The 11,694-nt window shown below is 41.1% G+C and overlaps 1 protein-coding gene across 2 annotated transcripts in view; it reads right to left on the bottom strand.

The window, feature by feature from the left end:
* gucy2ca (guanylate cyclase 2Ca) overlaps positions 1-11,694 on the bottom strand; it is a 28,032-nt gene extending 16,338 nt beyond the window's left edge. The window contains exons 1-10 of one of the 2 annotated variants that reach the window (XM_047816877.1): positions 11,280-11,694; positions 8,647-8,759; positions 8,387-8,454; positions 3,692-3,913; positions 3,430-3,548; positions 2,404-2,500; positions 1,057-1,168; positions 779-932; positions 391-473; positions 1-50 (exon numbers count right to left, since the gene is read on the bottom strand). The exon at positions 1-50 is cut by the window's left edge and continues 62 nt beyond it. In XM_047816877.1, the coding sequence (XP_047672833.1) occupies positions 1-50; positions 391-473; positions 779-932; positions 1,057-1,168; positions 2,404-2,500; positions 3,430-3,548; positions 3,692-3,913; positions 8,387-8,454; positions 8,647-8,759; positions 11,280-11,481 (1,220 nt within the window). In that variant the 5' untranslated portion in view covers positions 11,482-11,694. Of the gene's footprint in view, positions 51-390; positions 474-778; positions 933-1,056; positions 1,169-2,403; positions 2,501-3,429; positions 3,549-3,691; positions 3,914-8,386; positions 8,455-8,646; positions 8,760-8,843; positions 9,019-11,279 lie in introns of those variants that run through there. The other variant, XM_047816879.1, reaches the window with a different exon arrangement.

The following is an 11,694-nucleotide window of genomic DNA, read 5'->3' as shown; positions in this document are numbered from 1 at the left end:
TTCAGCGTGGTCTTGTCATTAGACGTGTCGAACACAAACAATGTCTTATACTAGAGAAAATATATGAAGGGCAGAAATATTAGTTAGTTAGTTAGTTAGTTAGTTAGTTAGTTAGTTAGTTAGTTAGTTAGATAGATAGATAGATAGATAGATAGATAGATAGATAGATAGATAGATAGATAGATAGATAGACAGACAGACAGACAGACAGACAGACAGACAGACAGACAGACAGACAGACAGACAGACAGACTGTAGCTCAGGCATAGCATTGTCTAGCATCACTAAAAGAACCATGAGCCGATACAGCCAGTGATTTTCTGCTCATTGTGTCTGTGTAAATTACACTAGCAGTGTATTAGAATTGTGCGACGTGTAATAAAAGCTGACCTGAAACACGCCGCTTGTGTACATCAAAGAAAAATTCACATTTCTGTCTCCATTTTCATCCAAGTCATAGCGACCGCCCAGTCCTGCTCGCAAATACATACATAAACACACACAGGGCAGTGTGTTAGTAATGACAACTCTCAGAGGTAGAAACACACACACACATATCTTGGATGATGCTAATTTGGTGAGTGAAGAAAATAAAAAATGAATGAGAGAGAAAAGACTGAAAGAGAGACAAGAGATAGAGAAACAGGTCAAGAGAAAGGAACACATGCTGTAGTAACAACAGTATCTCTGTTATCTGAGGATTTACTCTGACTGGAGGATGTTTAATACAATACGGCTGCCTCGGGGTCACGAACACGTGATGGACGGAGCACCTTACCCTCAAAGGACAGGTTTCGGAAGGGGTTGTCACTCGGGAGGTTGACGGTGATGTTCCCTGATCCCAGACCCTGAGCTGAGAGTAACATCTCCCTCATCACTTGACTAAACAGAACCACGCCATCGTAATAACCTGCAACATAATCATTCAGAGTCTACAGGGATAAACAGAGAGAGGGAACGAGGGGAAGCGAGAAAAAGGGGGAAGAAAATATTTGTGAGGGAAAAAAACCCCTGTTTATTTGTGATAAGTGCTTTAAACACATGTTACAAACTCACAGTGAAATTGAATGGCCAACCAGGCAGACTGTAGTTCCGTACGCTGTGCATAGTCAACACCAGGACGTCCCTCATGTAGTCAAAAGATGATGCGTTGGCGTGATATCCGTGACTGAGGGCCAGAAAAGAAAAAAAACTATTATTAATAAATATTTTTTAACTGAATCCGTTTAATTTATTGCTCTAAACACAGACTTGACAAACTGAAAGTCTCATATCAAATAAAACAACTCACATCCTCTTACTCCAGTATTAGTACATTTACATTACATTTACAGCATTTAGCAGACTCTCTTATCCAGAGCGATGTACAGAAGTGCTTAAGTCTCTATCATTGGATACATTAACTCCGGGTCACTAGGTTACATCATTAAAGGTGGGGTCTCCGTTGTTTGAAAGCCAATGTTGACATATAAAATCACCAAAACAAACACGCCCCTAACCCAAATGGGCCGCATCCCTGTACTGATAGCTCCGCCCACACATACATACGTAACCCGGGCGACTAACGGAAAGAAACGTGTCTTTATCATAGCTGAAGGGAAGAACAATACGATTGTAGATAAACAAACAAGCAAAAATGACACACAAGCATAATGATGTAAAGGACAAAGGCATATATTAGTTCTGTGTAACAAAGCAAAACCAACGTTACTCACCTATCGAGAAGGAAAAAAGTGCCTCGGCGTCTTAAGTAAAGTCGGCCACATATTCACAGGTCGGAGTTTCCCGAGTCGATAACTCCTGAGCTAAACGCTGTTACTACACAAAACGCGGTTGTAGCTGCCTCTCTACATTACTACGATAGAAAAGAGGTGTTATTTGTGTAGTAACAGCGTTTAGCTCAGGAGTTATTGACTCGGGAAACTCCAACCTGTGAATATGTGGCCAACTTCCTGCTCCTTCAGTTCTCTCCAGCGCTGGAAAGCTGATCCTGTATTAACACGTCCTACTTCTTGCCTTATCGTAAGTCTTTCTTCTCTTTCTTTCTTTGTTTTTATCCTCCATGTCAATGTTAAAACCGCTTTCTGCTAATGTCACACATGCGCACTGAACACTCTCTGCGCCCGTATCGACAAGCCCCTCCCCTTTCTGCTCATTGGCTACACATTAGTTTTGTATTTGTTTTGTTTTCTGAAGCATTTCTCAAACAACGGAGACCCCACCTTTAAGATACCATGAGACTAAAACATTTTTCAAGTTTTTTTTTTAATAAACATATACACTGTACTGCAGACACACCGCATCGTTATACATGAAATAATCTCATCATCATTAGAGTAGAGTTAGAGAGGAAAACTTTTGAATGCTTCTGTAAGTCCTTCAGAGTGAATAAAGCAGCCTCACTTAAACAGGTCTATAAGGATGAAGGCGATGTCCTTGCTCACGGTCATCTCGCTTTTAATGGAGCGGATGTCGTCTGGACCTCCGCAGAGGATGAAAACTAGAAGAGACACGGAAGAGAGGTTTAGTAAGATACATCTATAAACATACAGTAAAAATATATACACAGTGAATATAAAATAGTACTTAATTAAGGAACAGTGTGCTGTGGTCATTTTTATATTATACCATAGCAGTGTTCAGCATTTACAATACTGCAGAAAGTGTCCTTAATTTTTCTTTAGCATCGGCTCTGACAACGGATCCAGATACAAGGTTCACAGGTTCACATTGTATATGCAGAATAAAATAAGAGAAGAAAAGCGTTTTATACTAAGTGTGTTAGGATTCACAGGTGCTTCTTTTCATTCATTCATTCATCTTCTACCGCTTATCCGAACTACCTCGGGTCACGGGGAGCCTGTGCCTATCTCAGGCGTCATCGGGCATCGAGGCAGGATACACCCTGGACGGAGTGCCAACCCATCACAGGACACACACACACACACACACTCATTCACTCACACACTACGGACAATTTTCCAGAGATGCCAATCATGCATGTCTTTGGACCGGGGGAGGAAACCGGAGTACCCGGAGAAAACCCCCGAGGCACAGGGAGAACACACACAAGGTAGAGACGGGAATCAAACCCCAAACCCTGGAGGTGTGAGGCGAACGTGCAAACCACTAAGCCACCGTGCCCCCCCCCCCCCCGTGCTTCTTTATTATCTTATTATTATTATTATTGTCTCCCTAACTCTGACCTAACATATGACCTCACATATCAAACCAGACACGATTCTTCTTATTTTTAGTCTCTTTAAAATAGCTTTGTTGGTTTTACCTTCGCATTGTTGTATTATTTCAGAATATATACATCTTTGCAGATCTTTTTTTTTTTTTTTGCAGATAAATTGTAAAAGAGGTTAAGTTTTGTTTTGTTTTTCAACGTAAACCTTCTGTAAAAACTGGTGGATTGTTACTTACTGTTGCTGTGTCTGTTTGGATCTGATAAAGCCAAAGCGATCTCATCTTTACTGCGCAACACCTTCCTGTGGATCAGTGTGGAAAACTGAGCCGTTGCTGCTTCCAACGCATTAATGTACCTGGGGCAGGCAGAGCCAGAGATGATGAGGAAAAAAGAGTATAATAATACCTCTATACTTATATACTTATATATATGGAGAGAGAGAGAGAGAGAGAGAGAGAGAGAGAGAGAGAGAGAGAGAGAGAGAGAGAGGAACTATACCAAAAGCACTCCTCAGTGATCTTCTGTTGTTTGTAGACATACGCCGTCTTCCAGCGCTTGGGCTTGAGTCTGTGCACCGTCACGTTCCAGAAATGAACAAAAAAGCTCGAGACTTTCCGGGCCGGAGGCAAAAGACGAGTCAGCTTTTCCTTGCCATCACAGGACAGGCCAAAACTCCCCGCAGATATTACAGGTATGGTCAGAGTCAACCCCACCTCCTGACTGAGAAATAAACACATGGTGTTTATACATGTTTCGAGTTACTTAGGGTCTCTTTGTCACACTCTGTCACAAGGAACTTTTTAAACCACCATAGACATGCGCATCGAGACCTGAGACATAAGATAGAAATTCATCCATTTTCTTTAGCGATTATCCTACACAGGGTCACAGGGAGTCTCATGACTACTCCAGAGGTCTTGGACCACAAAGCAGGTGAGAATGCTGCCATGGACCAGGTGACACTTCACTTTAGAGATGCTTTGGACTGAGAGAGGATACCGAAGTACCTGAAGAAACCCCCGAAGCACGGGCAAAATATGCTAAATCCACAGACACAAGGCAGAGGCAGGACTTGAACTACCCCAGAAGCACAGGGCAACCATGCTCAACACCAACCCACCGTGCCGCACAGAACACAGAGCCCCGCCCTCAAACTTTTTCAGTTAACACAGCTCAGTAGCCACATTTCAAGAACATTCATTCATTCATTTTCTACCGCTTATCCAAACGTCTTGGGTCACTCTCAGGCGTCATCGGGCATCAAGGCAGGATACACCCATCACAGGCCACACACACACTCTCATTCACACACTACGGACAATTTTCCAGAGATGCCAATCAACACCATGCATGTCTTTGGACCGGAGGAGGAAACCGGAGTAACCGGAGGAATACCCCGAGGTACGGGGAGAACATGCAAACTCCACACACACAAGGCGGAGGCGCGAATCGAACCCCCGACCCTCGAGGTGTGAGGCAAACGTGCTAACCACTAAGCCACTGTGCCCCCCCCCCATTTCAAGAACAGAAGAATCTAATCCAAAGAGTCTGAAGATCTAATGAAAGACTGCTCAGTATTCATACAAATCATTGTTATATCATTTAAATGGTACAGATATTTACTGGATTTATTTAGTTATGAACTTTTGACCCACTGATCCATTTAAAAAACATCACAAACCGAAACCAGCGATAAATTTGGTGCAGAAATAGACGCAGCTACGAGACGTAATAAGCAATTAAACCACATTTAAACGTATTCACATATTTTAAATCGCAGCAAAATCAATCCCTCTGTTATCTGTAATAGATCATTCAAAGTCGGTCAGTTTGACAATGAGGATGCAGAACAAACATTGTACAGCTTTCTAATCTATAGATTACTGTACACACACTGTGAAAACACTACAGCCGGACTACCCTTCATCGACTATTTAAAATACACAGCAACCAAGTCGACAACCCGGCAGAGGTAAAGCGCCTGCACAGGCAAAGCAAACTGTAATCGTTCAGCACAATAGCCCAATGAGCCTTTTCATTTATTTAAAATACACAGAAACTGACGCAGCTCAAACAAAATCTACAAACGTAGAGAGAGTAAGAGATACTGCATGAGATTTGGAGATACCTATTAAATAAGACTGTGTTTGTACAGGCACTGATCATCGTGTTTCATGATCCAACAATAATCCTATAGCTAATATTCCCTTAGGCTGTCAAATATATCCAAACACAGCTAACAATATTTTCATCAAGGGAAATAGCTAATACAGATAAGGATTATGCATTTAGCATGTTCATTCATTCATCCATTCATTCATTCATTCATTCATCTTCTACCGCTTATCAGAACTTCTCGGGTGTCTCAGGTGTCATCGGGCATCGAGGCAGGATACACCCTGGACGGAGTGCCAACCCATCACAGGGCACACACACACTCTCATTCACTCACACACACACACACTCCGGACAATTTTCCAGAGATGCCAATCAACCTACCATGCATGTCTTTGGACCGGAGGAGGAAACCGGAGTACCCGGAGGAAACCCCTGAGGCACGGGGAGAACATGCAAACTCCACACACACAAGGCGGAGGCGGGAATCGACCCCCCAACCCTGGAGGTGTGAGGCGAACGTGCTAACCACTAAGCCACCATGCAACACCCAGCATTTAGCATATGACCATGTTATTTTATTTTAATATCCGCTTTAATATCAGGATTTTTTCCTTTCCAAAGACATTTGGACTTGTTGTATTTACTATGTTCAGTGTTTGTAAAGGGGCTATGATTGAATTCCAGTCTTCAATATTGTTGCTGTTCTTCCATAGACAGCTCTCTGGTCTTCATGTTGGTTTATCCTTTAACAAATATAGCCTTTACAGGTGAAACTCAGACCTTAGACCAACAGCAGACATTCAGAGCTAGTAAATGTTTAAACCGTCAATCTAACAGGAAACACTTTGGTTCCAATCATTTGAATTAAAATGCATTTAAATAATGGCTTCTTCACACACTACAAACTAAGGATCACATATTACCCAAATGAAGTTATTAATGACCTTTACATGAGCTGTCACAGCACACGGAAGCAGCGAGTTTATCCCTGAACTGACTCACTAATCCAAAAGTCGCATCCTAGAACTTTTCTGTGTATTTGCGGCTGTTAACGAGGAGGTTCACTGTCGCTTCAAACGATTGTCTTTTGCCATTTTGCTTCAGAAGTCCATCGGGAGCTGATAAATAATCATCTGTGTCCTTTAATAAATTCTTTAGAGATCTGACCAAATGTAAACAGCTATAATCATGGTGGAAGAAAAGGATGGAACGTAACCCTGGATTTAATTTAATGTTAAAGTTGAAAAAATACATTTTGAGCATTAGAACGTGTTTAAAGTAAAAGCAAACAACATTGAAAATGTTTCCAGTTTTTATTTGTATGTCTTAAGACCTACAAAAATAAAATCTCTCATTAAATACAGAATATACAGTACGTGTTTACACGGACTTCTGGGGGTAATTTCCAGGGGTAACGACCTTCCAGTGTCTATCAGACAGCATGCCTGAGCAAATAGGATTATATGTGGTCGTAAATCTACGACCTTTATGCTGCTCTTTATAGCAATGGTATTGGGATTCACTGTAAAACAGAATGAACACAATTCTGGCTTGTCATTATGTCGCTTGTTAAAGCCAACATTCTGTTTTCCTCTTTAAGCTTAGACAAAAATATATCAATTGTAACTCCTCCTAGGGCTTGCACCTGGTCGGAAGTTTGTTGTTATTACTTTTGTAAGCGATCTGAGTACCGGTACTTCCGGTACCGTGTCTCTGCCCCTTTTCCACCCAGGCAGTTTGAGTGCTGGTTCGGAGCCAGAGCCTAATTTAGAACCAGTTCTTTCTGTTTCGACCGCCAAAGCACGGGCTCCGAACCAGGAAAAGTGGTTCTTAAGTAGCACCAAAACGTTGCTGGTCTAGACTTAAGAACCGCTTGCGTCAGGAGCTGGGGGCGGGGCTACTGTTAGTGCATTTGATAACGTACCTTAAGTATACTAATGTTTAATACACTTTTACTTTACCGCGATATGATACATTATTAGCACACATGATAGTAGGTAGCTACATGCTAAGGCTAAATATTTTCTGTGTTAACGATAAAATAACGTTATGTACTTTATCCATTACAACCTCTGTTTATACAGATTACACGGAGCCGCACGTACACGTTTTATTCGCCGCGTTTGGATGCCAATGTAGGTTCGAAAGTCATGAGCATTAACAGTAAAGCAACATCCGCCATTGTTGTTGTGTTTGTGTTTGCCGCTGCTGCGCTAACGTCGCTGGGACACGTGACACGTACACAGTGACGTCACACTCGGCGCTGTGACGGCTCTCTAGCCGGTGGAAAGGCAAACCGGTTCTTAGAAGGTTCACCAGTGGAACGAACTTTGAACCAGCACCAGCGCTAGCTATTAAACAGCACCCGGTTCTTTCCGGTGGAAAAGAGGCAAAAGTGGCCCTTATTCCCATAGACTCCCATTATAAAATTTGGAGGTTTATAACTCGGCAAGCTTTCAAACTACACCAAACTTGGCCAGCTCCTTTAGGGTGATACTCTGAACAAACTTTTAAATTTGTGTACCGACTAGCCTTTTGGTTGTGCCGCAGCCCCGCCCCCAAAATATGCAAAATCAAAAAACATTGACATCTGACATATCAAAACACTCAGAACAATGAGGGGAACTTCCTCACAGGTATTCTGATGACATCACATGCTCGTCTCCACTTGCCTCCAAATGTTTTGGCACCCTAGCTTTCTGTCCACTTGCTTCCAAACATAACACCGATCCTTATGTCCACTCGCCTCCAAAAAAACACCGGCCTTTGCGAATACTTGCTTTGTCAAAGCCAACATCAATGTTTGTTGCGACAAACTTTACAAATATAGTTTACAACTGTTGTCTACGTAGAAGCCAGCATTCTTGAAGGTCTGGAAGCTTGGTAGAAAACTTCTTTACACAATGAACTAGGACGAACACAATTGCACGTGTCGAAATATGAAACCGGTCAGGATATAAAATAATATGACAAGCAATAAAAAAAGAAAGACAGAAAAAGGATTTGTTAGAATAACGCTGGGACAAAAATGATATGTACTTATCACGTTCCATGGTTCTGCACTCAGATACTTACTCCACAAGCTGGAATGTGGCATATGTACAGGATGGTCCAAGCATCGCACAGCCAACATCACCAGAGTTCTGGGAAACATACACACACGTGATCACACGTGTCATAAAATCTCAAAGTCAGCAAGTTACAGAGTCAATCACTAAAGAAATCTATTTCACTTTCACCCACAAAAAGGCATTTAACTCACAAAGACTTTCTTACAGATATAAACATCTAACTGATTTCTTTCTATTTTTTACATGCACTAGCAGACAACTCACGTGTAATGTTTTGAGGATCTCTACTCCTTCACACGTGCTGCTTCCGCACCCTTTGCGTCTGTAATACGTGGTGTTAAACCCTTGAAAGTTGCCCTTGATCGTGAAGTTTAGACCTGTTTTAAAAGTTCAGACATTACACGTTTACATGCACAAGATATCTAAATTACAAACATTCAGGAACTGACGTGAACCTCTACCAAACTGATAAAAAGGCGAGCGTGTGGATGAAGAAAGGATCTGTTGATGGTCTGTAAGATAGGAGGTCATCTGTGAAACATGGTGGTGGTAGTAACATGGCTTAGGCTTCATGGCTGCTCCTGTAACTGGATCACTAATCTTTATAGACGATGGAACTCATGATGGTGTCAGCAGAATGAATTCAGTCTACAGAAGCAATCTGGCTAAGAATTTACAGAGAAATGCATCCAAATTATTCAGGAGGAACTTCATCATGCAGCGAGACAATGATGCAATACACACTACGAACGAGTCAATCAGCAGACCTTAACCCGACTGAGTAGTGTTTCACCTCCTGAAGAGTAAAAAGACTTAAAAAAAAAAAAACTATTGAAATAGACAGAAGTACAAGCAGGAAAATCTTCTGTAAAGACGAATGCAGCAGATTGGTGATGTCAGTGGTGATGTCAGTGGTGATGTCAGTGGTGATGTCAGTGGTGATGTCAGTGGTGATAGTAGTGATGTCAGTGGCGATGTCAATAGTGATGTCAGTGGCAATGTCAGTAGTGATGTCAGTGGTGATGTCAGTGGTGATGTCAGTGGTGATAGTAGTGATGTCAGTGGTGATGTCAGTAGTGATGTCAGTGGCGATGTCAATAGTGATGTCAGTGGCGATGTCAGTAGTGATGTCAGTGGTGATGTCAGTAGTGATGTCGGTGGTGATGTCAGTGGTGATGTCAATGGTGATGTCAGTAGCGATGTCAGTGGTGATGTCAGTATTGTTGTCAGTGGCGATGTCAGTGGTGATGTCAATGGTGATGTCAGTGGCGATGTCAGTAGTGATGTCAGTGGCGATGTCAGTGGCGATGTCAGTAGTGATGTCAGTAGTCATGTCAGTGGTGATGTCAGTAGTGATGTCAGTGGTGATGTCAGTAGTGATATCAGTAGTGATGTCAGTGGTGGTGTCAGTAGTGATGTCAGTGGTGATGTCAGTAGTGATGTCAGTGGTGATGTCAGTAGTGATGTCAGTGGTGATGTCAGTAGTGATGTCAGTGGTGATGTCAGTGGTGATGTCAGTGGTGATGTCAGTAGGTAACAGCAAGAGATATATATACACTCATTTAGTTAAAGACTTATCTGCCACTATAACACAGTAACTATATGTAAATTTCGAGAAATTAAAGCTGAAAATCTGATCAATCTTTTGAGCTCAGACGTGCTACATCAATCATTATCACACTAGTTCCACTCCAAACACCTCGGTCCTAGTGCAGAATCACGCAACGCCTCCACCTCAAACATTGTAATCTGATATCATCTTTTATTGACTCTGATGCAGTAAAATCGCAGGTATTTTCATCACTGAAAGGTGTTAAAATGTAAAGAAATGATATAACCTGAAATAAAACTACTTCGTTCCAATTTACAAAATCATTGTCGCAAATAATAACAGCTTTTTCACAACATTAAATGTAACCACAAATGTATGATTTGTCATTCATTAATAACTTCAGATAATCAGATAATCAGATAATCAGATAATCGTCTCGATTGCTGTGATATGACTTAAATTCAATTCCGTTTTATTTCTATGGCACTTTTAACAATGGTCGTTGTCACAAAGCAGATTTACAGACCATAAGAAAAGTTTAATATTATACAACGATTACTATTATAGAAAAGTTCCAGATTAATATCAGACTTATATTGAAATGTGTTTGTATTTATCCCTAATGAACAAGTCTGAGGTGACTGTCGTGACTGTGGTGAGGAAAAACTCCTTTAGAAGGAACCTTGAGAGGAACCAAAAGTGAACCTCATCCTCATTTGGGTGACACTGTAGGGTGTGATTATTTAACACTGGACATTGTCACAAAGCAGATTTACAGAACATAAGAAATCTGTTGGTACCCATATTAGTTAGTTATATATTAGTTATATATTATTAGTTGGCAATATTGAGCATGTGGTAGCCTATTAGTTAAGGTGTTGGGCTACCAATCGGAAAATGAGATAAAATGAGATAAATGTAAGTCACTCCGTATAAGCGTGTCTGCCGAATGCTGTAAGTGTAAATCTAGTAAAAAAGGTTGAATATTATACAACGATTAATATTATATAATATTATTAATATTAGACTTCTATTTAAATGTGTTTGTATTTGTTCCTAATGAACAAGCCTGAGGTGACTCAGGTGACTGTGGTGAGGAAAAACTCCTTTAGATGGAAGAGGAAGGAACCTCGAGAGGAACCAGACTCAAAAGTGAACCTCATCCTCATTTAGGTGACACTGTAGGGTGTGATTATAAACTGTTATAAACACCACAGAGTTTTATTATGCATCATGTCCTATATACAGTCAGATACATTAAACCATAGAGTTATTTATTTATTTCTCTGAGGTAAATTTTACCTGTTGTGTCTGTTAGACTAATGAAAGTAACCAGTAAACTCACCTGTCTGATTATTGATTAGATTTTCATCATTGATGGCTTTTTCTATGGCGTATCGGACATACTTTAGGCTCCACAGTGAATCTTCGTCCTCCAGAAGAACAACGTTTAACGAAAATTTTAAATTTCTGCATGTCTCCGGGTCAAACCCGAGCGTCAGAGCTACCAGAACCGAGCAGAAAGCTAGCCACAAAACACCAAACATCTCTGTACCTGTACCTGAGCACTACACAACATGAAAATAAACCTCTCCCTACATACTTTACAGCAAAATAACCTTTTAGGTGACAGAAAGTATAAGTTTCTATCTTTGTATGACGGTCTTTTTTTTTTTAACTATTTTAACCGGAGTCTTTAGCACAGACGCCTGAGGAGAAACGCTCGAGCTCCTGGTCACACATGTTAATCTACAACCTGA

Source organism: Tachysurus fulvidraco, chromosome 7, assembly GCF_022655615.1.
Source record: "Tachysurus fulvidraco isolate hzauxx_2018 chromosome 7, HZAU_PFXX_2.0, whole genome shotgun sequence".
NCBI classification, from domain to species: domain Eukaryota; kingdom Metazoa; phylum Chordata; class Actinopteri; order Siluriformes; family Bagridae; genus Tachysurus; species Tachysurus fulvidraco.
This window is presented reverse-complemented; position numbering and strand designations above follow the sequence as displayed.